The sequence below is a fragment of the Temnothorax longispinosus genome, chromosome 1, assembly GCF_030848805.1.
Source record: "Temnothorax longispinosus isolate EJ_2023e chromosome 1, Tlon_JGU_v1, whole genome shotgun sequence".
In the NCBI taxonomy this organism is placed as follows: domain Eukaryota; kingdom Metazoa; phylum Arthropoda; class Insecta; order Hymenoptera; family Formicidae; genus Temnothorax; species Temnothorax longispinosus.
The window spans coordinates 8752516-8778347 of record NC_092358.1 but is presented as its reverse complement, the minus strand read 5'-3'; the positions used below and the strand labels follow the sequence as shown (position 1 = coordinate 8778347).

Sequence of the window (25832 nt, the reverse complement as noted above, 5' to 3'; positions counted from 1 at the left end):
ATTGAATTTAGTGTGAAATCAATCGTTTATTCATGAACTTCTTCAGAAGGAAATTTCTTAAATTACCAATGTCTAATATTTTAGTTGTATTTTCTATGGCTTTACATCATACTAATGTCAAATAAGAAAGATTACGAAAAAAAATTTGCGATAGTAGAAAAAAGGTCACGATTAATGAAGAGAAAAAAAAAGAATAAATGAATTTCCATCCAATGTTTTTCCGTCAAAGGTATTTCTGTGTTCACGAAGAGATGATCTGTCTAGAAGCTCAACATTTTAGAGTTAACCGAATTCTGTTGCTTGGCGTTGGTTTGTGGCCTTACCAACGATCGCCAATCGTTAAACTTCAGTTCATTTTACTTCTTGGGGTTCTGATAAGTTTTATTATATTCCAAGTACGCTAAGATTTTAATTTTACTATTATAAATTAAGCTGTCAAATACTATATAACAAAGAGTTACATCTATCAGATTTCAATTTAAATATAAATATATTGTATAATAATTTATTTCTTTAAAATAAAATTATTGCGATACAATTATACTCAAATATTAATTACTTTCTTTTCTTACTAATTTATTATACACAGTAAGGTAAAGGTACCAATACCCGGACACTTAAGAACAGGAAAATTTACCAATATCTGGACACGTACCTGTGTCTGGATACCTTAAAAAAATATAAATTTATGGAAATAAACGTTTGGTTATGGTAACTGAAGTTTCAAACTACAAGAAAAAAAATACTTTTATCTCTGATTTTAATTCGCGTTATACTTTTAAATAATAAAGATGTCCGAATATAGGCATATGTCCGGGTATTGGTACCTTTACCTTACACAGAACAACGGAGAATAAAGAAATATATAACAGTTTATATATTTCTAATCTGACAAACTACCGCGCGTTGGTTTTTTAATCCGGCTATTCAATTTATTAAAAATTATTTTTTGCAGTTTACAACATTCTTGACGTCAAAATATACTACAGAACACATTATAAAGGTTTTCTCTATTACATGCTTCTTTATGTGCAATGTGATCGAATACAGTTCGTTTTGGTTTAACGCCGATATCGTAAGAGCGTTATCAATCATATATACATTAGTGATAGATGTAATCTTCGAATGTAAAACTGTCGGATTTTCGTATTCTTTTCCTATTAAACCTGAATTAATCCCGCTATTCTTAATTTTCTTTTAGTTCTTCATGATTTAAAACCCTCTACTCTTATTATAGTTATAATCAGTTATCGGCAAAAAAAATTTCATTATTTATTTTTTAAATATCAAAGCAATCATTAATAAGCAAAAATACAATATTAAGTTCTAAGAAAGAAAAAAAATTTTTCAATTTATTTTTATTTACCAAGCAATATGTAAATAATTTAAAAAAAAGTTATTTCTACAAAAATTGTTAATAATTTAACATTATTTTATAATTTTTAGAAAATTTAATAATAAATCAAGAATCATATAACTAATTTTTCAAAAAGTAAATAATTTAATAATTTCTAATTTTCTAAAAAATAATTTTTAATTTAAAAAAAAATTAGTAATTAAATATTTTCTAATTTTTCAAAAAAATAACAATTAAATAAAAATAATTTCTGTTTATTATCCTTGACTCTGAAACAAGTCCTTTTGGCAAAGACAAGCATGAACATGAGATGACTGACGAAGGAGACATCATAGAGTTTTTGATTACACTTATTTCACACGTTAATGATAAAGCGGAAAATTGTTCTAAGGATACCATTATTCAGACAACTAAAAAAATAATTGTGCACAAAAAATTCTAGCAAATAAAAAATTGAAATGCGAATTTGAATGTAAATTTTTAGTACGAAAAAATTGTATAATATAGTTAACTTCATCGTTTCCTTTCTCTTGCAACTGATATATTTCTAAAAACGGATACTTTACAAATCAATAAATGCTAATTTCCTAAAAAATCAGTAATATATTTTTAAACAATTATTAATTGTTTAAGGAACAAATAATATACTTTTTAAAAACTACTAATTTTTCAAAAAATGACAAATATTTTTTTCTGGACGAGTAATTTTTTAAATAACTGGCAGTCTATTTTAATATATCTAATTTAATACAATTTTTTAAATCATGAGCAATATATTTATGATTAGATATTTATTAATTTTTCGTACAAAGTATCATTATTGTAATCAATTGATAGATTATTTTACATTCAGAGCTTAGTATTTTAGTAATTACCAATTTTTTGTTAATTAAAATTAAAAACATTCAAAATTTTTATTTTTGATTAATTAAAAATAATCGCCGATATCATTTCTAAAAACAGAATTTTTGCCGATCACTGGTTATAATGTAAGATGTATTTTAAGAAAAAGTAACACACTAAAATAAATAATTTGTTGAAAAATGCAAAATATGTTTCATGCAACTGAAATATTTAGTGCGATACGTTCAACTAACATCAGTTGGTTTAATTAAATATTAGCTGAATTCTTTATTTAAAAAATGTTGATGGTTGAATAAATTATACATTTTTAGTGCAACTTAATAATTAACACAATTGAGAATTTAATTGACTATACTGGCAATGATTATAATCGTGGTAACGATTATAATCGTCGTGACAAATCGTCGCCGAGTTTCGATCAAGGATTCTGGTGATTCTAAAGTAGATGTCATTTTAGATGTTTATAATATATATATATAAGCATCTTAATTAAATAATTAAATTTATTGTGAAAAATATTACCTCAGCCAGGGTTCGAACCTGGAACCTTCCTCATTCCGTGACGGGTGTCGTACTAATTCGACCGCTGCGGCATGTGGTAATATTTATAGCATTAACATGTATTAAAATGACAAACAATAATAAGATGGAAACACCGATTTTCAGTCAAAGGTGTATGTTCAACTTTAGAATGACCAGAATCCTTGGTCGAAACTCGGTGACGATTTGTCACGACGATTATGATCGTTACCACGACTATAATAATTGCCAGTATAGTCAATTAAATTCTCAATTGTGTTAATTATTGACTGGCGAAGTAAATGTTACTTAATAAATGTTAAATACCATTAGATCTACAAATTTAGTCTGTACAACCAATTTGTTTCTCAGTACAAATAATTCCGTCCTAATCAAAAATACAAAAATTTGCAATTGTTTTATAATTTTATTTAAAAAATGGCATATAATATTATTGGCAGGTAAGGCGTATGCTGGAACAGCTTCAAGATGTATGTAACGAGCTAAGAGATGAGAAGGAAATCGCTATCATAGAAAAATACGGGAGCAAGGCAAAATGTTACACAACTGTATTTATACGTAAGATAATGGTAGTCGAGTTCTCTGTTCCAAAATTAGATTAATCACAAATACATTTTTTTCAAAACAAAACAAGATTTTCGCTAACCTGAACAGAGAAAAATAAAAAAAATTGAAAAGCGGTTTGATTTATACGTGTGTGATTAATTTTACAAAACTTCTCTCAGTGCTTGGCATATTAAACAAATGTAACTTAGCTGTTGTACAAATTTTGCCGTACATTCAACACATTGTTCTGCCGAAGAACGAGTCTCGACTAAATCCTTCAGTGTATGTTGCGACAGAATACTTTACTGATCGAGAAAAATATTTCTACTTAACTACGCTGCATACACTAGCAGCTTCTTACGTAGGGAATGCCTTAATGATAGCAACAGGGACGATGTTTATTGCATATATTCAACACATCTGCGGAATGTTTAGTATCGCCAGGTGAGTAAATAAATGCTAGAATATAATCGTGAACAATATTTGTTTGTTATCTCAAAACAAAATAAAATTAATTGAAGGAATAAAATCATTTTTTTTTACAGTTATCGAATCAAACAGGCAATCAATATTTTACAAAAAGATATCCTGAAGAGTGAGAACATGGTTTATAAGGAGATTACTTATGCCATAGATATTCATCGCAAGGCTATGGAGTTGGTATATATTTAATAAAGAGTATTGAATACTCATATAATTACACAAATTTTCTTGTACTTGAAGGTTCACGGATTTTTTAATATCAAATTTTGAGGGATCATTCTTCTTCTTGATAGCAATCGGCGTGACTTGTATTAGCCTTAATCTTTTTTGGGTAAAACTTTTTATATTTAATCCTAATTTCATGACATTAGAATTTTATAAAATAGTGAAAAAAATAAAAAGAAGTAGCTAAACACTTTTCTATCTAAATATTTATTGAAAATAATATATTGAAAGTAATATATTTATTGAAAACGATAATTCATGAAAATAATGGTTACCTAATTTTCAAGATACTGTAATTGCTAATTATATGTATAAAATAAGTAAATAAATTAGCAATAACTAAATAAAAACTTAATATTAAAACTCTTAATTCTCAATTATTCTCAATAATTCAATATTCTGATCCGATGACATATAATTTATTGATATTTTATCATGCAATATACAATATAGAACACAATATGATTTGATCGTGCGTAAGAAGTCGAAAACAAATGTTTAACGGACGTATCACATTTTTTAGCTTGCGTCATATAGTGATGAAATTGAAAAACTTGTACCTTTTATAATAATAAACATCCTCTACACGTACTTGTTCTTAGCCAACTATATAGCGCAAGAAATTACGGATCACAACGAATATGTATTTGCCACAATGTAAGAAATATTTCCATCATTTTGTCATACAAGGGTACTCGTTTGGTAACAGAAATCTAAATTATAACAAATATTAGAGTAATATAGTACTAATATGAGAATCGTGGAACAAATATATTTACTACTACCAAATATTGTTGTCTTATTAAAACTAGCAATTGTTATTATTTTGTAGATACAACGTTCAGTGGTACACAGCTCCGTTACATATACAGAAAATAATATTGTTTCTACTGCAAAGAGGTACTAAACCATTTCATATAAATCTCGGTGGAATATTCGTGGCGTCCTTAGAAAGTGCGGCTACGGTAAGAAACATGTATCATATGTTGTAGTTTATAGTAAGTTCTTCTATGTATTATTTCTAAGAATATTGTTTAATCAATAATATAACATTATCAATCATTTTAAAATATTCTCTTGCTATTTTAGTCGAATCACGCTTTACATCACATAAATCATACAAAAACGTATAGTTTCACTATAATAATTATTATTTACAAAATGTTAACTAATAGCTCCGTACAGCTAGAAAATAAAATAAAAGATAAAGAAAATTATAAAATTACTATTGTATTTCCTTGTTTTATCTCTCTCTCTCTCATGGTCGATAATATTACGAAATTAATAAGTAACTTTTACTTCAAAACGTCGTAGTTGAATTATCGGAAAAGAATCGATTATCTAAACGTATTGTCCTCAAATTTTTGGTTAAAGAAAGTTCTATTATACTTTTTTATATTACTTATTACAGAATAAAGCAAAAGATATATTTTATTACAGTTGTTTAGTACTTCGATATACTATTTTACTGTTCTCTGTTCTACGAGGGAGAACTAAGAGTATAAAATTATGACGATAAAATAAAATTAGTTTCAATTTGGAAGCGAGAGAATCAAAAGGGGACGGTGAAGTTGATTGAAATAAATATTGAGACTATTTTGATCTCGCATTTTACGTAATATATGTGTTGAAGTATTAGTAATTCTGCGAAGGAAGAATATTATTATTGAGAAATCGGAATTCTACATTGTAAAAACTGCAGAATAATGTTGAAAACGTTGCGTACAATAAAAATTTTTTATTATTCAAATTTTATGTAATTATAAAAAGTTTCCTTTTTGTAAATGCAATAAAATTTTGAATAGTTCTACTTTTAAATAAAATGCAAAAAAATTGTTTTATGATTGCTTTCTTATAGCGCAATTAACTGATTTCCTTTATTTAATTTTTAATGATATTTAGTAGTATATATTTCCGATATGTAATTATTTCAAGTAAGGGAGACCGAGGCTATATGGCTCCAGGTGTATGTTGCTTATGTGCTATTTTTTAGTATTTATCTCCAGAAGAACAGTGGATAAAAAATAGAGAAATAGTTCTTCTAGATTAAAAAAAAACATTACGCGAGTTTCCGTCCATTTTGTTCTTCTCAATATAAATACTAAAAAATAGCACATGAGCAACATACCGCTGGAACCATATAGTCCCGGTCTTTCGTATGGAGAGACCCGAATAAAATAACTCGCATCTGCACGACAAACAACTGTTGAGAAAAATGGACTATTCAATGAAAACAATATTGATTATTTACGAACAACAGAAACTTCTATCTGTGACACTATATTTCTATATATATGTAATTATAATGTTACAGAAATGTAATATATATATTAGAGGTTATCCCTCAAACGTATATAAAAATTTCGGTCTTAAAAATCTTTTAGATTAAAGATACGCATATATACGAATAAGAGTACGCACTCAATAAACTTTTGCCTGTAACAAACATTTATTTAAAGAAAAACATAATTCTTTTACATATAAGCAAGTCAAGTAACTTGCAAAGTTAATGATAATAAATAATTTTGTGTACTAATATAAAACAATTTGTATTAAGGAAAGTATATACAAATCTGTAAATGCAAATATTTATTCGATAAAGTGTCTAAAAGTACTCCTGATGTCAGGATAACCGAAATAAGCCTCACGACATCATCGAATACAAATTCCACAAAATATAGTCATATTTAAAATTTTCATTGCATCCTGGACAAAGAATTTTATTTGAAGATGTCAAAGACATTTTATCAGTGTTTCTTTCTTCCATCGAGGAAGTATATTACTCTTTCTCGTCTCTGCTGCCTTTTCTATTTTCTTGGTTTACTTTTCTTTATTTGATAACTTATTTTTAAAGGTTGAAATGACGTATAATTTCTGACTTCTTCGGCGACGTTTTTTAGTTTCCAAATTTTATTTTGGTAGCCGACTTATATCAAAAACAGTACCATCAACAAAAAAGTTTATATTTTTATTATCATTAGAATCACTTGATTCTTTCTATCAATTTCAGATTAAGTAACGGCTTTCAAATTCACATGCGAATTAAAGCATTTATTTTGCAATCTGAAATCGTGCTTTTCAGCACGATCAATCATTTCTGTCGGCGCAAAGCTGTCATCATTAATGAATACTTATTTTTAATGACATAAATCTATTGAGTAATGAAATAACCGGTTTTTTTGCGTTTTTTATACTAAAAGTTTTTTATGTTGTAGTTGCATCAGGAGGCTAAAACTCCATAAGATCGATGAATAAATTATTTTAGCACTATTTTTAGACAGATTGACCTAATGGGGAAGAATGGGGAAGACGGGAGAACAAAAGTTGTTTAACACCCTAATTAGAATGACGAAGGTACTTTTACATGGTTTGTATAAAATTGGAAATAATGTAGAAATAAGTTATATTTGTGTTTATTTATGTTCATATTTTATTTTTATTCTATTACAATGTTAAAATATAGTACAATGTTTAGGATGATTATGAGGAAACTTGGATACAGTAATAGCACGTTAACTTGCTTATGGGATGTTCATCGCACACTCCCTTATCGTTGCAAGTGCAATGCTTCCTTGTTTTTTTTTTGCTTTCCATTCAAATTGCGGCAAACATAATAGCTGTCGACAACTACATGTCTAGCAAGCTGATTCTGTAACTCTTAACGACAGTTTCGTTATCGTTATATTGTTGTTGCGCAAATATTATACATGGTAAAAAAACAGCGCAAAAACAATATAACGATAACAAAACTGTCGTTAAGAGTTACAAAATCAGCCCGCAGTTGAGTCACGTCTTTGGGCAGTAGAAGAACTTGCATATGCTAAGGAATGTATTTCACGTCCAGGAACGTTTTCTACAGACAAACGTATAAATAATTTTCCTACTATAGTGAGATATCGGGCGCGTGCTTCAATGTTTGTGCGAGTGTGTGTCACAGCGGAGATAAGTACCTCGCTGATTGTCACTCCCGTATGAACAGTATCCCGTTAGCCCAGTAAAATGACTCGAAATTTGTCGATTTGGAGGAAATAATACTGACTGGGCTGAAACTTTGTAAACAGGCTTGTTTTAGGATACTATTCGACATATTAAAAGTCCCCACGTGTAGACGCTACGTTGCGGGCAGGGGAGGGTCCAAAAAGTCCAAAAAATTAGTTTTTCGCAAATAACTCGGAAAATATCAACTTTACGGATATTTATGTAGATATCAAAATTGTAGCTTACAAAATTCCGCACAATTTCGTTTTTTATTCAAGTCTGTACGACCAAATAAAGCAAAGATAAAATTTTTTTAAACACCAGTAGTTTTGCGACGCAACGAAAACGCGTACGTGCTTCGCGCATTTTTTGCTAATATCTCGAAAATGGACTTTTGAATCAAAAAATATTTTAAATAAAAGTTGTAGAGAATCTAATTACGAACAATTTCGTGTTTTATTCGTTTCTGTACAGTGAAAAATCGAAGAAATATGAATATTTAAATAATTTATAACCGCCATAGAAGAGATACGATGGAAATTAGTTGTTAGTCTTTTTCTTCTTCTTCTTCATTTGCACTATTTGAATAGTCTTCATCCGATTCGGAATTGCTCATTTCGTCAGATACGAACATATTTAGGCAGCCGTTCTGTTTGCAATTAGCACAGAGGTCAGAACATCTTAACCCTGCCTTTTTGCAGCCACATGACCCGGTGCAATTTGATTTGCATTTACATGCTATTAATTTAAGAAAAAAAAATAAATATAAAATTAAAAAATTAAAAAATTAATAAAAAAAATTAAAAATAAATAATAAATAATAAATAAATAATAATAATAATAAATAATAAATAATAATAATAATATTAATAATAATAATAGTAATAAATAATAAATTAATTTTTTTACATAAAAAATATCTGTCACACTTCAAATTCGTTTTTTCTTATTCAGAAATTCTTTTTCTAGCATTCTTTAAGTCTTTAAAGTCTTTCTGTACCATTTAAAAATTACCAAATTTGCGGCGACGAAATTAAGTATTTTTATTTAATTAATAATTATCTCATATTTTTTTCTCATTCGCACTATTTTTAGCTTTAATTTGCGTGTTTGATCATTAAGCTTCGTCAATTTGTTCGTGAGTTATGATTTTTTAAATAAAACGAGTCGTAACGTGTTTGCCACACCGCGCGCCGCATACCGACTTCGGACTCTTCTCAATCTTTAATACCTATGTACAGTACTATCGGTCCTAAAAATATCGGCCTAGTACCAAACGATTCAGAAAGACCCCAAGAATAACTTCTGACACTTCAATAGGTACAGAAAAATGTTAAGGACACGTTTTTTCATCATTTCAGGCGACTCATATTGATGATCTGCTACATACGTAAACTTACCTGTCTTTTGAAACGCCAGTTTCCCATCACAATGCATTCAAAATTACATGTCATAAACTCTATTTTATAGGAAATTTTGTCAGCTTTAATTTCGGTCTCTTGAAGTTTTTTCGTAAAGTTAATAGAAACAGAGATATTTACAAAAAAAGGAATAATAATGCAATTTTTCCACAATTTATCAAAAATACAGCAATATTCATGAACTTTTTTTTTAAATAAAACATACTTTGCGAAGGACTTATACTACTCCAGCACGTTTATATATATATGAAGTAATGAAAAGAAGGTAAAATAAATTTTTGAAAAATTATTATCCATATATTTTTGGACTAAAATGTTAATTTAACAAAAATTGATTTTTTTTCTTCAATATTTAAACGCCTGTAATTCATCAACGTTTCAATAAAAAAAGGTCTACGACGTCTCATTTTAAAGATAATTAAAATATCTTCAAGAAAAATACATAACATTACTGCCTCCAACCAATTAGAAAAAGTTATTTTCCAAAATGCACTAAAAAATGACATTTTTTCATGTTTTTTGCTCTTAACATCAAGCTATCTTTACCAAAATGGATTCATGCATACATCAACATGTTCAAAATTTTATTCTCTTTAACTTTTATTATACATACTATATGTGTACGACCTATACTTTCAGAGTTAATACTGATTTTTACATGCAAAACATCCACTATCAACATAAAATAAAATTGTCTTTTAATTAATAACTCGGCGAATTTGGACCGTACAAAAATGAATAAAAAACGAAATTGTTCGTAATTAGATTCTCTACTACTTTTATTTAAAACATTTTTTGATTCGAAAGTCCATTTTCGAGATATTACCGAAAAATGCGCGAAGCACGTACGCGTTTTCATTGCGTCGCAAAACTACTGGTGTTTAAAAAAATTCTATTTCTGCTCCATTTGGTCGTACAGACTTGAATAAAAAACGAAATTGTGCGGAATTTTGTAAGCTACAATTTTAATATCTACATAAATTTCCGTAAAGTTGATATTTTCCGAGTTATTTGCGAAAAACTAATTTTTTGGACCTTTTGGACCCTCCCCTGCCCGCAACGTAGCGTCTACACGTAGGGACTTTTAATATGTTAAATAGTACCCTAAAACAAGCCTATTTACAAAGCTTTAGCCCAGTCAGTATTATTTCCTCCAAATTTTGTCATTTTACTGGGCTACGTATGCAGTTTGTCATTTGCACCATTTTGCCAACGGAGCAGTTTTCATAAAAAATCAAAAGATACGAATATCGGCGACAAAATACAGATTTTCAGAAAAAGAACCAGAAAATGCATTATTCACTTCAAATTGTCATAACTCAGTGAAAAAAAATTAAAGCGTAAATGATTAAAAAAGCATTTTAAAGAGAAAATGTTAAATTTTACGATATAATCAATAAAATTTGGAGAATAAATTTCGTACTCCACGTGCACGCTATAAAAGTTTATTCTTCAATTTTGCAATTGTCCAATTTAAATTAGCGTTGTTTGTAGTAAAATCTTCGCAGAGAAATAAGTCTTGAAGCATTCGAAAGCTGAGGATTCTAAAATGCTTTAAAACCTTTAAAACATCACTCTGCGATCATTTTTCACAAAGATATGTTACTTTGAAATAGGTGATTTAAAGTAGCCCGAATTTTTTGTGGGCGAGTGTATATGAGTGAAAATTATTTTTGCTGAAAAAAAATTCTTTTCGGTGACATTATCTGATTTACTAAGAGTATACTAACATTAACAAAATTTACTAATTTGAAGCTGAAATACTAATATTTAGCATTGCTTAGGCAAATATACCATCAATCAAGAGAAAAAAGGAGAGATATATAGATTTCCATCCACTGCTTTTCTGTCAAATATATCTCTTCTGTGCTTACGAAAAGATGATTTGTCTCGAAACTCGGCATTTTAATGTCAATCGAATCCTGCTGCTTGCCGTTGGTTTGTGGCCTTATCAACGATCGCGAATTGTTGAACTTCAGTTAATTTTATTTTTTGGCATTCTGACAACTTTCATTATATTCCAAGTATGTTAAGATTTTAATTTTATTATTATAAAATAAGCTATCAATTATTGCATAACAAAGCGTTATTTTAATTGCATCTATCAAATTTTAAATTATATTGGAAAATATTTTATGTCATTAAAATAATATTATTGTGATACTGTCCGTATTGTGATTATATCCGAATATTAATTACTTGCTTTCTTTACTAATTTATTTTACATAGTATACAGAGTAACTGAGAATAAAGAAATTACAGTTAGCTAATCAGACAATCTACTGTTGCTTTTTTGACGTGGCTAATTTAATTCTTGAAAATTATGGTAATTATTTATTAATACGGACCACCCTCCGATGACCTTGACCTTGACATATGTTGTCAAGGTCACCCTCCTGAGTGACCTTCAGAAGTTTTTAGCCGGCGGTCGTTATTTGGTAAAAAGTTATTAACAAAAAAAGGTTCGAAAATGTAGCAGCTATTTTGAGTATTGAGAGGCATAAACGACTAATATTACGTTTTTTTTTTTAAAGCAGAGAATACTTTATTTCGTGAGAAAGTCGCTGCTTTACCAAAACACAACATTTAAAGCAGTAAATTGTTGATAAATTGAAGTCTTTGTTAAAGCAGAGAATACTTTATTTTGCGAGAAATCGCTGCTTTACCAGAAAAAGAAATTACAGGACAAAATAATAATTACTATATAATATTTATTCATTTATATTTATTATTTATTCATTTATTTATTCATTTATATTACTGTTAAAAGATACATAATAGACATTATTTCGAAAAAAGCATCTAATCGTTCATGAAAATCGTATGCTTTTTTAAACATAAATTTTGCTAAATAATGATTCAGATGGTACTCTCTACGACCATATCGTAAAATACTTTCGCGAATATCTCTCTATAAACGTTCTATGTTTTAAGTATGGACTATTATTTCGTCCTGTAATTTCTTTTTTTGGTAAAGCAGCGATTTCTCGCAAAATAAAGTATTCTCTGCTTTAACAAAGACTTCAATTTATCAACAATTTACTGCTTTAAATGTTGTGTTTTGGTAAAGCAGCGACTTTCTCGCGAAATAAAGTATTCTCTGCTTTAAAAAAAAAAACGTAATATTCGTCGTTTATGCCTCTCAATACTCAAAATAGCTGCTATATTTTTGAACCTTTTTTTTGTTAATAACTTTTTAACAAATAACGACCGCCGGCTAAAAACTTCTGAAGGTCACTCAGGAGGGTGACCTTGACAACATATGTCAAGGTCAAGGTCATCGGAGGGTAGTCCGTATTACTAAATAATTACCAAACTTATTTCTTGCAGTTTACCACATTCTTGACATCAAAATGTACTCCAGAACATATTATCAAGATTATTTCTACTACATTTTTCTTTACATACTATGTGATCAAATACAATTCGTTTTGGATTAACGCCGATACTGTAAGAGCGTTATCAATCATATATGCATTAGTGATAAACAGAATTTTCGAATGTAAAACTGTCGGATTTTTATATTTTTTATCTATTATTAGGACTTTTATGCAGTTATTCTTAATTTCCTTTCAGTTCTTCAAGATTTGAAGAACTCTATTTCTATTATAATTATAATGTAAAGAGTATTTTAAAAAATAACATAAATAATTCCGTCCTAATCAAGAATGCAGAAGTTTGACTATAAGCATTTTGAAAGAAGCATGAGCATTTTTGGTGATTTCTGAGCCCTTCTCTATATAGTTCAAATATTATTTGTCATAAAGTCCTGATTCAATGCTATGCGAGTTTTTCTGCGAAATGTGCAAGAGAGGCCCTATTAGATTTGTTAGGAAACATGATCTTTGCCTCGTTTTCAACTTGATTTACGATATTCTTTTTATATTATCCTATAGATTTAGATCCCAGTAAGTCTTGATTCGGCTAAGTTTTTAGATGCTTTATGTTATTTCGCCGTCATGTCAAAGAAAGACAGAGAGATATTTCGGATTTTTGTGACACATACCCTGTATAGTGATGTCCTCCTCCGGAGCCATACGTGGAGGGAAAATAAAACGAGCGTGTGATACATGTACTCAGCTGTCCGTGCAGGTTCAACTCGAAACAGTGTATTGTGCTGAACACGTACGAGCAGACTGCACGTACAACCTAATAGCGTTTTCTACTGGGAAAACTAGTGTAACACTCGTGCACGCTGAGGCACACATATTTTCAGTGTTTAATGTTCTACCGTGTTTAACTTGACAAATTTTTATCAATAGAACATTACACACTGAAAATATGTGAACTGATTTTCACATTGGAGCAATAAAATTACACTCAGTGTGCACCAGTGCTGCACTAGCTTTCCCAGTAGAAAACTCTATAAGTGTGCATTTATGTTGAACGCGCACGCGCATTTAAAAATATAATCTACTGACAGGAGATAATGATCCCGTTCAAATTCGACACGTTATTATGGAAGTACAAAGTACTTGGTTTATATCTTAATCGGATAAAAACCGAATGAAGCCTCAGATGCCATAATAGGATACTACTGTCATTGTAAAAATGGTCTTCGCACAGTGGATTATTGCGTCCACGTTATAACAATATCATGGTGTTCAGAATATGGTAGACATTCCTTGCCTATTTTACTCCCAGCAAGCTTCTTGGATGACATGACTGCAAACGTAGAAAGTAGTGATTTGAGTGAAGGGTACGAAAACACTTATAGCGTCCGATACTCAAGCTTCGTCCTACATTCTAATGTTCCTCTCCTGCATTAGTTGTAAACTTAAGCTCCTGGTTACGTTAACCATTTCTAACATAAGCTTTTGAATAAACCTTATTTTATTTGCGTAGAAAAGGGCCCAGAATAGTCACCTTCCTTTACAAAAAAATAACATAATATTATTGACAGATAAGAAGTTTGCTGGATCGACTCCAAGATGTATGTAACGAGCTAAGAGATGAGACTGAAATCGCTATTCTAAAAAAATACGGGAGCAAGGCGAAACGTTACACAACTGCAATTATACGTAAGACATGATAGTCGAGTCTTCTGTATGTTTAAAAATTAGATTAAACATAATCATGAACACATTTTTTTCAAGACAAAACAACATTCTGCCTATCCTCAATATAAAAAATTAAAAGGCGACTGAATGTTTGATACATATACATATATATACGTGTGTATGTGTGTGTGTGCTTTTTAATTTTACAAAATTTCTCTCAGTGTTAGGTATATATAGCGTAGGTATAACAACTGCTGTGTGTATTTGGACGTACATTCAATACATTGGTCTGCCTAAAAACGAGTCTCGACTAAATCCTTCGGAGTATTTTATTACAGAATATTTTTTTGATCAAGAAAAATATTCCTACTTAATCACCCTGCATGGACTAGCAACTATTTACATAGGGTCTGTCACACTGACAGCGACAGGAACTATGCTCCTTGCATATCTTCAACATATCTGCGGAATGTTTAGTATCGCCAGGTGAGTAAATAAATTCTCGAATATAATTGTAAACAACATTTTTTTGTTATCTCAAAACAAAATAAAATTAATTGAAAGAATAAAATTATATTTTTACAGTTATCGAATCGAACAGGCAATTAATATTTTACAAAAAGATATCCTAAAGAGTGAGAACATGGTTTATAAAAAGATTACTTATGCCGTAGATATTCATCGCAAGGCTATGGAGTTGGTATATATTTAATAAGGAGCATTAAATACTCATATAATTACACGAATTTTCTTGTACTTGAAGGTTCACGGACTTTTTAATATCAAATTTTGAGGGATCATTTTTCTTACTTATGGTAATCGGCGTGACTTGTATTAGCTTTAATCTTTTTTGGGTAAAATTCTTTAATCTCTATTTATCTCTATTTAATCGTAATTTCGTAATATTAGAATTTTATGAAATAGTTAAAAAAATAAAAAGAAAAAAAGTAGCTAACCCTTTTTCTATCTATAATATATTTATTGAAAACGATAATTCATGAAAATAATGGTTACCTAATTTTTATGATACTGTAATTGCTAATTATATGTATAAGCTAAAAAAATAAATAAGCAAAAACTTAATAAAAACTTAATATTAAAACTCTTAATTCTTAATTATTCTTAATAATTCAATATTCTGATCTGATGACATATAATTTATTGAAATTTTATCATGCAATATATATAGAACACAATATGATTCGATCGTGCGTAAGAAATCGATAGCAAATGCTTAATGGACGTATCACATTTTTTAGCTTGCGTCATATAATGATGAAATTGAAAAACTTGTTGCACCTTTTTTAATGATAAACATCATCTACGCGTACTTGTTCTTAGCCAACTATACTGCGCAAGAAATTACGGATCACAATGAATATGTATTTGCCACAGTGTAAGAAATATTTCCATCATTTTGTCATACAAGGGTACTCATTTTGTAATAGAAATCTAAATTATAAAAAAATATTAGAGTAAAAGTACTAATACGAAGTGTGGAATAAATATATTTATTATTACCAAATATTGTTGTCTTATCAAAACTAGCAATTGTTATTATTTTGTAGATACAACGTTCAGTGGTACACGGCTCCGTTACATATACAAAAAATAATATTGTTTTTACTGCAAAGAGGCATTAAACCTTTTCATATAAATTACAGTGGAATATTTGTGGCGTCCTTAGAAAATGCGGCTACGGTAAGATACATGTATTTCATATGTTGTAGTTTATAGTAAGTCTTTCTATTATCTCTGAGAATATTGTTTAATCGGTAATAACATTAACAATTATTTTAACATATTCTATTGCTATTTTAGTCAAATCACGCTTTACATCACATAAATCATACAAAGACGTATAGTTTTACTATAATAATTATTATTTACAAAATGTTAACTAACAGCTCAGTACAGCTAGAAAATAAAATGAAAGTTAAAGCAAATTATAAAATTAGTATTGTATTTTTTGTTTTATCTCATAGTCAATAATATTACAAAATTAATAATTAACTTTTACTTCAAAACGTCGTAGTTGGATTATCGGAAAAAATCGATTATTTATAAAACTTATTGTCCCCAAATGTTTGGTTAAAGAAAGTTCTATTATATTTTTAATATTACTTATTACAAAATAAAACAAAAGAAATATTTTATTACAGTTGTTTAGTACTTCGATATACTATTTTACTGTTCTCTGTTCTACGAGGGAGAACTAAGAGTATAAATTAATGACGATAAAATAAAATCAGTTTTTCGGGATTCTACATTGTAAAAACACACTGTACAATAATAATGTTAAAACGTTGCGTACAATAAAAATGTTTTATTATTTAGATTTTATGTAAGTATAAAAAGTTTCCTTTTCGTAAATGCAATAAAATTTTGATTGGTTCCATTATTAAATAAAATGCGAAAGAAATTTTCTTTATGATTGCTTTTTTATAGCGCAATTAACTGATTTCCTTTATTTAATTTTTAATGATATTTAGTTGTATATATTTCCGATATGTAATTATTTCAAGTAAGGGAGAACGAGGCTATATGGCTCCAGGGGTATGTTGCTTATGTACTGTTTTTTAGTATTTATCTCGAGAGAAACAGTGGATAAAAAATAGAGAAATAGTTCGGGGGGAAAAAAAAATTACGCAAAATTCCGTCCATTGTTCCTCTCAATATAAATACTAAAACATAGCACATGAGCAACATATATATTCCAGGAGCCATATAGTCCCGGTCTTCCGTATAAAGAGAGCCCAATAAAATAACCCGCATCTGCACAAATAACTGTTGAGAACAATGGATTATTTAATGAAAAAACAATATTGATTATTTACGGATAACAGAAACTTCTATCTGTGACACTATATCTCTATATGTAAATAATGTTAAAATGTAATATATATTAGAGGTTATCCCTCAAACAAACGTATATAAATTTCGCTCTTAAAATCTTTTAGATTAAAGATACGCATACGAATAAGAGTATGCACTCAATAAACTTTTGCCTGTAACAAATATTTATTTAAAAAAAGACATAATTCTTTTAAACAGAATAAATCACTTTTACATCGCCAGTCAAATAATAAACAACAATAGAAGTATTAATCGACTCTACTGGCTATTATAATCGCCAAGACAACACGCCATGATTTGGTTCGATTGTTGCCATGTAATCTTTAATTGATACTTATATATAAGCATCTCATTTAAATAATTAAATTTATAGCGAAAAATATTTTATTTTGTAACTTATTTTTAAAGGAGCTAGGAAATGACGTATAATTTTTTACTTCTTCGACGATGTTTTTTAATTTCCAAATTTTATTTTGTTAGCCGACTTATATCAGAAACAGTATCATCAACAAAAAGGTTTATATTGACGTAGAACTACGTCTTTTTCCGCGGTATGGGGGGTACCCACGGATGCGACGATGCAACGAAAATATGTCACACTTTGAACGTTTAGATCTTCGAAACTAATAATCGTAGAGTAATCATTGACATCTCATTTTAAAGCTTAAAAAGTCCCATTTATGATAAAACAAGAGAGAGAAAGAGAGAGAGAGAGAGAGAGAGAGAGAGAGAGAGAGAGAGAGAGAGAGAGAAAGAGAGAAAAAGAACAAAGAAAGAGTGGTACTTTTACATATATTTCAAAAATATTTTAATATATTTTAGTATTATATTTAATATATTTTAGTATTATATTTTAGTATTTTTAAAAACTATTAGCATTCTTAACATTTATAGTGAAGGTCAATTTATTTATTTAGGCACGACAAGTTTTTGAGTCTTCAATGTTTTTCCTTAACGTCTCAACTGGATATTTCAGCGTTTATTATTTATATACATGCAGACAACCAACGAATTAATATAACAAAGTGTAAATGAGAGCTAAGTACTTCTTACGGTAAATCTTACTTAATATATAGATAGCAGCACTAAAAATTGTAATTCAGATTATAACATTGATACTATACATATATTATGTACTTGATTAATTGCATTGATCTCACGTCTATTTTTGATAAACGAACTTAATTTTATACATTTATTTTTTCTAAATAAATTATATTTGTGTTTATTTTTGTTCGTATTTTATTTCTATTCTATTGCAAAATGTAAAAATATAGTACAAAGTTTAGGATAATTATAAGGAAACTTGGATAGAGTAATAGCACGTTAACTTGCATATGGGATGCTTATCACACACTCCCTTATTGTTGCAAGTGCAATGCTTCCTTGTTTTCCTTTGCTTTCCATTTAAATCGCAGCAAACATAATAGCTGTCGACAACTACATGTCTAGCAAGCTGATTCTGTAACTCTTAACGACAGTTTTGTTATCGTTATATCGTTGTTGCGCAAATATTATAACATGGTAAAAAAGCAGCGCAAAAACAATATAACGGTAACAAAACTGTAGTTAAAGGGTTACAAAATCAAACCGTAGTTGAGTCACGTCGTTGGGCAGTAGAAGAACTTGCATATGCTAAGAAATGTACCGTATTTCACGTCCAGGAACGTTTTCTGGTAGTGGAACGTATAAATGATTTTCCTACTATAGTGAGATAACGGGCGCGTGCTTCAATGTTTGTGCGTGTATGTGTCACAGCGGAGGTAAGTACCTCGCTGTTTGTCACTCATGTATAAACATTGCAGTTTGTCATTTGCACCATTTTGCCAACAGAGCAGTTTTCATAAAAAATCAAAAGATACGAATATCGGCGACAGAATAGAGATTTTCAGAGAAAGGACCAGAAAATGCACTATTTACTTCAAATTGTCATAACTCAGTGAAAAAAATTATTTGATTAAAAAAATGATTAAAAAAATTAAAAAAAAAATGTAAAATTTTACGATATAATCAATAAAATTTGGAGAGTAAATTTCGTTCTCCACGTGCACGCTATAAAAGTTGAAGTTTATTCTTTAATTTTGCAATGTCCAACTTAAATTAGCGCCGTTTGTAGTAAAATCTTCGCAGAGAAACAAGTCTCGAAGCATTCGAAAGCTGCAGAGGACTCAAGCTTTAAAACGCTTTAAAAAGCTTTAAAACATTACTCTGCGATCATTTTTCACAAAGTCATGTATAATTTTGAATTAAGTGCTTTTTAACGCTGATTTGAAGTAGCCAGAATTTTTTGCGAGTGAGTGTATATGAGTAAAATTATTCTCGCTGGAGAAAAAATCATTTTTGATGACATTATCTGATTTACTAAGATATACTAACATTAACATAATTTACTAATTTGAAGCTGATATACTAATACTTAGCATTGCTTAGGCAAATATACCATCAATCAAGAGAAAAGAGGAGAGAGATATAGATTTCCGTCCACTGGTTTTCCGTCAAATACATCTCTGTACTCACGAAGAGATGATTTGTCTCGAAACTCGACATTTTAACGTCAATCGAATCCTGCTGCTTGCCGTTGGTTTGTGGCCTTACCAACGATCGCGAGTCGTTGAACTTCAGTTTATTTTACTTCTTGGCATTCTGATAACATTCATTATATTTCAAGTATGTTAAGATTTTTTAATATTATTATTGTGAAATAAGCTACCAAATATTGTATAATATAACAAAGCGTTATTTTAATTACGTCTATCAGATTTCAAATTTAATTGGATAATATTTTATTTTATTAAAATAATATTATTGTGATACAATTACATCCGAATATTAATTACTTGCTGTTTTTACTAATTTATTGTACATAGTATACAGAGTAACGGAAAATAAAGAAATTAGTTTGCTAATGAGACAATCTAACTGTTGCTTTTTTGATGTGGCTGATTTATTACTGAAAATTATTTCTTGCAGTTTACCACATTCTTGACGTCAAAATGTACTCCAGAACATGTTCTCAAGATTATTTCTACTACATTCTTCTTTACATTCTATGTGATCAAATATAATTCGTTTTGGATTAACACCGATACTGTAAGAGTGTTATCAATCATATATGCATTAGTGATAAACAGAATTTTCGAATGTAAAGCTGTCAGATTTTTATATTTCTTACCTATTAAAATTAAATTTATCCAGTTATTCTTAATTTCCTTTCAGTTTTTCATGATTTGAAGGACTCTACTTCTATTATAATTATAATGTAAAGAGTATTTAAAAAAATAACATAAATAATTCCGTCCTAATCAAGAATGCAGGAGTTTGACTATAAACATTTTGAAAGAAGCATGAGCATTTTTGGTGATTTCTGAGCCTTTCTCTATATACAGTTCAAATATTATTTGTCATAAAGTCCTGATTCAATGCTATGCGAGTTTTTATGCAGAATGTGCAAGAGAGGCCCTATTAGATTTGTTAGGAAACATGATCTTTGCCTCGTTTTCAATTTAATTTACGATATTTATTTTACATTATTCTATAGATTTAGATCCCAGAAACGCCTCCATTGGGTTCTATCAACTGCATAATGGTGTATGTTTGTTGCATGCTTGTCTTGATTCGGCTAAGTTTTTGGATGCTTTATGTTATTTTGCCGTCATGTCAAAGAAAGACAGAGAGATATTTCGGATTTTTGTGACACATCCTCTGTAGTGATGTCTTCTTCCGGAGCCATGCGTGGAGGGAAAATAAAACGAGCGTGTGATACATGTACTCAGCTGTCCGTGCAGGTTCACTCAAAACAGTATATTGTGATGAACACGTACGAGCAGACTGCATGTACAAACTAATAGCGTTTTCTACTGGGAAAACTAGTGTAACACTCATGCACGTTAATGCACACATATTTTCAGTGTTTAATGTTCTACCGTGTTTAACTTGACAAATTTTTGTCAATAGAACATTACACACTGAAAATATGTAAACTGATTTCCAAATTGGAGCAATAAAATTACACTCAGTGCGCACCAGTGCTGCACTAGTTTTCCCAGTAGAAAACTCTATAAGTGTGCATTTATGTTGAACGCGCACGCGCATTTAAAAATATAATCTACTGACAAGAGATAATGATCCCGTTCAAATTCGACACGTTATTATGGAAGTACAAAGTACTTGGTTTATATCTTAATCGGATATAAGAACCGAATGAAGCCTCAGATGCCATAATAGGATACTACTGTCATTGTAAGAATGGTCTTCGCACAGTGGATTATTACGTCCACGCTCTACTTATAACAGTATCATGGTGTTCGGAATATGGTAGACATTCCTTGCCTATTTCGCTCCCAGTAGACTTCTTGGATGACATGATTGCAAACGTAGAAAGTAGTGATTTGAGTAATGGGTACGAAAATAGTGTCCTATACTCAAACTATATTCTAATGTTCCTTTCCTGCATTAGCTGAAACTTAAGCTACTGGTTACGTTAATCTTCTAACATAAGCTTTTGAATAAACCTTATTTTATTTGTCTAGAAAAGGGCCCAGAATAGTCACCCTCCTTTAAAAAAAAAAAAAAAAAATTGGCATAATATTATTGACAGATAAGGAGTTCGCTGGATCGGCTTCAAGATGTATGTAACGAGCTAAGAAAGGAGAATGAAATCGCTATTCTAAAAAAATACGGGAGCAAGGCGAAACGTTACACAACTGCAATAATACGTAAGACATGATAGTCGAGTCTTCTGTATGTTTAAAAATTAGATTAAACATAATCAGAAACACTTTTTTTTAAGACAAAACAAGATTCTGCCTATCCTCAATATAAAAAATTTAAAGGCGACTGAATGTTTGATATGTATATATTATATATATACGTGTGTGTGTGTGTGTGTGTGTGTGTGTTAATTTTACAAAATTTTTTTCAGTGATTGGTACATATGGCGTAGGTACATTAACTGCTATGTATATTTGGACGTACATTCAACACATTGGTCTGCCTAAAAACGAGTCTCGACTAAATCCTTCAGAGTATTTCATGACAGAATACTTTATTGATCAAGAAAAATATTTCTACTTAATCACATTGCATGTACTAGCAACTATTTACATAGGGGCTGTCTCAATGATGGCGACAGGAACTATGCTCGTTGCATATCTTCAACATATCTGCGGAATGTTTGGTATCGCCAGGTGAGTAAATGAATGCTAGAATATAATCGTAAACACAATATTTGTTTGTTATCTCAAAACAAAATAAAATTAATTGAAGGAATAAAATTATTTTTTTACAGTTATCGAATCGAACAAGCAATCAATATTTTACAAAAAGACATCCTAAAGAGTGAGAACATGGTTTATAAGGAGATTACTTATGCCGTAGATATTCATCGCAAGGCTATGGAGTTGGTATATATTTAATAAAGCTAGAGCATTAAATAATATAATTACACGAATTTTATTGTACTTGAAGGTTCACGGACTCTTTAATATCAAATTTTGAGGGATCATTCTTCTTCTTGATAGCAATCGGCGTGACTTGTCTTAGCCTTAATCTTTTTCGGGTAAAATATTTAATCGTAATTTCATGATATTATAATTTTATGAAATAGTCAAGAAAATAAAAAGAAGTAGCTAAACACTTTTCTATCTATAATATACTGATTGAAAACGATAATTCATAAAAATAATGGTTATCTAATTTTTAAGATACTGTAATTGCTAATTATATGTATAAGCTAAGTAAATAAATTAGCAATAACTAAATAAAAACTTAATATTAAAACTCTTAATTCTCAATTAGTCTCAATAATTCAATATTCTGATCCGATGACATATCATAATCTATTGAAATTTTATCATACAATATATATAGAACACAATATGATTTGATAGTGCGTAAGAAGTCGATAGCAAATGCTTAATGGACGTATCACATTTTTTAGCTTGCGTCATATAGTGATGAAATTGAAAAACTTCTTATACCTTTTATAATAATAAACATCCTCAACGGGTACTTGTTCATAGCCAACCATACTGCGCAAGAAATTACGGATCACAACGAATATGTATTTGCCACAGTGTAAGAAATATTTCCATCATTTTGTCATACAACGGTACTCGTTTTGTAATAGAAATCTAAATTATAAAAAATATTAGAGTAAAAGTACTAATACGATTCGTAGAACAAATACATTTATTATTACCAAATATTTGTGTCTTATTAGAACTAGCAATTGCTATTATTTTGTAGATACAACGTTCAGTGGTACACAGCTCCGTTACATATACAGAAAATAATATTGTTTCTACTGCAAAGAGGCACTAAACCTTTTCATATAAATCTCGGTGGAATATTTGTGGCGTCTTTAGAAAGTGCGGCTATGGTAAGAAACATGTATCATATATTGTATTTTATATATAGTAAGTTCTTCTATTATATCTGAAAATATTATTTAATCGATAATAACATTAACAATCATTTTAAAATATTCTATTGCTTTTTATCGCTTTACATCACATAAATCATATAAAAACGTATAGTTGCACTATAATAATTATTATTTACAAAATGTTAACTAACAGTTCAGTACAGCTAGAAAATAAAATAAATAATAAAGAATATTACAAAATTACTATTGTATTTTTTGTTTTATCTCTTTCGTGGTCAATAATATTACGAAATTAATAATTAATTTTTACTTCAAAACGTCGTAGTTTGATTATCAGAAAAAATCGATTATCTAAACGTATTGTCCCCAAATGTTTGGTTAAAGAAAGTTCTATTATATTTTTAATATTACTTATTACAAAATAAGGCAAATATATATTTTATTACAGCTGATGAGTACTTCAATATCCTATTTTACTGTTCTTTATTCTACGAGGGAGAACTAAGAGTATAATTAATGATGATAAAATAAAATTTGTTTTCAATTTGGAAGCGAGAGAATGGAGAAGAGACGGTGAAAGTGAAAGAAAAAAAATATTGGAATCACTCTGATCTCGCATTTTAGATAATGTGTAATAAAGTATCAATTATGCGATGAAAAAAAAATTATTATTTAAGTGAGAAATCGGAATTCTAGATTGTAATAACTGCACACGGAGAAAATTTTATAGTAAATATTACTATGGTGTCGCACTAGCTGCGGACCATCGAGGAATTTTAAGTTAAATTACTATGTTTATGGTAAAAATTACGTTATTTAATCGTTTTTAAAACAATAATTCTAGTATTTTAACTTGAAATTCCTCGATGGTCCGCAGCTAGTGCGACACCATAGTAATATTTACTATAAAATTTTCTCCGTGCAGAATAATGTTGACAACGTTACGTACAATAAAAGTTTTATTATTTAGATTTAATTTAATTATTATTAGAAAAGTTTTTTTTATAAATGCAATAATTAAAATTTTGAATTTTACTATTATTAAACAAAATGCAAAAAAATTTTTTCTTTATGATTAGTTCTCTTCTTACAGTAGGATATCAACTGACACTTTATTAAATTTTTAATAATATATAGTAAGATCTTCTGATGTATAGTAATAATTTCCGATATGTATTTATCTAAAGTATAAAAAGTTTTCAATAAATTAACTCTCATCTACATGACAAATAACTGCTGAGAGCAATAGATTATTTAATAAAAATAATATTAATTATTGTATACACATAACAGAATCTTCTATCTGTAAAACTATAACACTCTGTAGATAATGTTACAGAAAAGTATATATTAAAAATTATCCCATACAAACGTATATTACATATTTTAGGATTAGGATATTTTAGATTAAATAGTAATGATTAAACAAAATTTATAAATAAATGTGTTATATAGCCTACAGCAATTAATCTTTCTGTAATTTTTAGTCTAATGGCCGGTATTCATAATCAGATCTTATTTCAAGACCGTCTTAAGTAACATCTTAAGATACTAATACGACTCTGTGATTGGTTAATGACATCTTAAGATTGTACTTAAGATGGTCTTAAATATAAGAACCGACTATGAATACCGGCCTATGAGACATTAAGCGCGATATTTGCATACGTTTGCCTGGAATAACCTAATAAGATATGGTAAATTTCAATATGATATGTAGTTTGTTACATAAAATATCAATGTGGCGATTATATATATATATATCGTCAGATACTTAACCGCCGAAACAGCTCGAATCGAAAGTAAGAGGTAGCGAAGGCGTAAATAGGAAAAGACGTTAGATTGGGAAAACAGAAACAAGGTAACAATAAGCGGAAACGTACTGGCAAGACATAAACAACAATTAATAACATGGAGCGAAACATGACGAGCGACTCTTCAAAGGACACGAAGTCCGGAGAGGAGACAACGACTGTGAGATATCCCGGGGACAGAGAGGTAGACATTCGGCATCGCGACTCGCTAGCATATACGGACGTATCCGCGTAATTGTATATACATTAAAACTTGTGGTATTAAAAAACTAAGATTAAGATACGAACTCTAATAAATTACTCAACCTACACGCAAATTCTCGACCTATCCCCAAATCAATATAAACATCAGAAAGTTACCAA

General features: G+C 29.3%; 3 protein-coding genes across 14 annotated transcripts; all 3 read left to right on the top strand.

The window, feature by feature from the left end:
* The first annotated feature begins 7 nt into the window (after positions 1-7).
* Positions 8-19829, top strand: LOC139814583 (uncharacterized). Of its 7 annotated transcripts, none has more exons than XM_071780965.1 (10): positions 12-395; positions 956-1075; positions 3202-3319; positions 3487-3751; positions 3829-3963; positions 4031-4121; positions 4539-4672; positions 4848-4980; positions 18188-18324; positions 19701-19829. In XM_071780965.1, exons 1-9 carry the CDS (start codon positions 198-200, stop codon positions 18284-18286), a joined length of 1293 nt encoding a protein of 430 aa, XP_071637066.1. In that variant the 5' UTR covers positions 12-197; the 3' UTR covers positions 18287-18324; positions 19701-19829. The 7 variants fall into 7 exon arrangements, 6 of the variants coding, with proteins under 6 accessions (XP_071637055.1, XP_071637036.1, XP_071637066.1 ...); XR_011732490.1 differs by lacking the exons at positions 18188-18324; positions 19701-19829 and adding exons at positions 7231-7382; positions 11199-11327 and having other exon boundaries at positions 14-395; XM_071780935.1 differs by lacking the exons at positions 18188-18324; positions 19701-19829 and adding an exon at positions 5105-5448 and having other exon boundaries at positions 11-395.
* On the top strand, positions 11295-18023 carry LOC139815048 (odorant receptor 49b-like). 5 transcript variants are annotated; one of them, XM_071781660.1, is made up of 9 exons: positions 11295-11438; positions 12745-12864; positions 14318-14435; positions 14636-14900; positions 15000-15110; positions 15178-15268; positions 15674-15810; positions 15983-16115; positions 16577-18023. In XM_071781660.1, the coding sequence occupies exons 1-9, from the start codon at positions 11295-11297 to the stop codon at positions 16631-16633; spliced, it is 1176 nt and encodes a 391-aa protein (XP_071637761.1). In that variant the 3' UTR covers positions 16634-18023. The 5 variants fall into 5 exon arrangements, with proteins under 5 accessions (XP_071637761.1, XP_071637767.1, XP_071637754.1 ...); XM_071781666.1 differs by having other exon boundaries at positions 14979-15110; positions 15178-15229; XM_071781653.1 differs by having other exon boundaries at positions 14979-15110.
* On the top strand, positions 19794-25823 carry LOC139815338 (uncharacterized). Of its 2 annotated transcripts, XM_071782198.1 has the most exons (9): positions 19794-19937; positions 20241-20360; positions 21868-21985; positions 22192-22456; positions 22558-22668; positions 22737-22827; positions 23209-23345; positions 23517-23649; positions 24104-25823. In XM_071782198.1, the coding sequence occupies exons 1-9, from the start codon at positions 19794-19796 to the stop codon at positions 24158-24160; spliced, it is 1176 nt and encodes a 391-aa protein (XP_071638299.1). In that variant the 3' UTR covers positions 24161-25823. The 2 variants fall into 2 exon arrangements, with proteins under 2 accessions (XP_071638299.1, XP_071638308.1); XM_071782207.1 differs by lacking the exon at positions 22737-22827 and having other exon boundaries at positions 22558-22672.
* The last annotated feature ends 9 nt before the right edge of the window (positions 25824-25832 follow it).

Bases quoted from the DNA above. Each gene is read 5' to 3' on its own strand.
- LOC139814583 (XM_071780935.1), top strand. From the start codon at position 198: ATGAATTTCCATCCAATGTTTTTCCGTCAAAGGTATTTCTGTGTTCAC. The intron at 396-955 runs GTACGCTAAGAT...TATTTTTTGCAG, and splicing joins TAAGTTTTATTATATTCCAA to TTTACAACATTCTTGACGTC. The intron at 1,076-3,201 runs GTAAGAGCGTTA...TATTATTGGCAG, and splicing joins TTTGGTTTAACGCCGATATC to GTAAGGCGTATGCTGGAACA.
- LOC139815048 (XM_071781653.1), top strand. From the start codon at position 11,295: ATGATTTGTCTCGAAACTCGGCATTTTAATGTCAATCGAATCCTGCTG. The intron at 11,439-12,744 runs GTATGTTAAGAT...TATTTCTTGCAG, and splicing joins CAACTTTCATTATATTCCAA to TTTACCACATTCTTGACATC. The intron at 16,116-16,576 runs GTAAGATACATG...ATTTTATTACAG, and splicing joins CCTTAGAAAATGCGGCTACG to TTGTTTAGTACTTCGATATA.
- LOC139815338 (XM_071782198.1), top strand. From the start codon at position 19,794: ATGATTTGTCTCGAAACTCGACATTTTAACGTCAATCGAATCCTGCTG. The intron at 22,828-23,208 runs GTAAAATATTTA...CACATTTTTTAG, and splicing joins TTAGCCTTAATCTTTTTCGG to CTTGCGTCATATAGTGATGA. The intron at 23,346-23,516 runs GTAAGAAATATT...ATTATTTTGTAG, and splicing joins GAATATGTATTTGCCACAGT to ATACAACGTTCAGTGGTACA.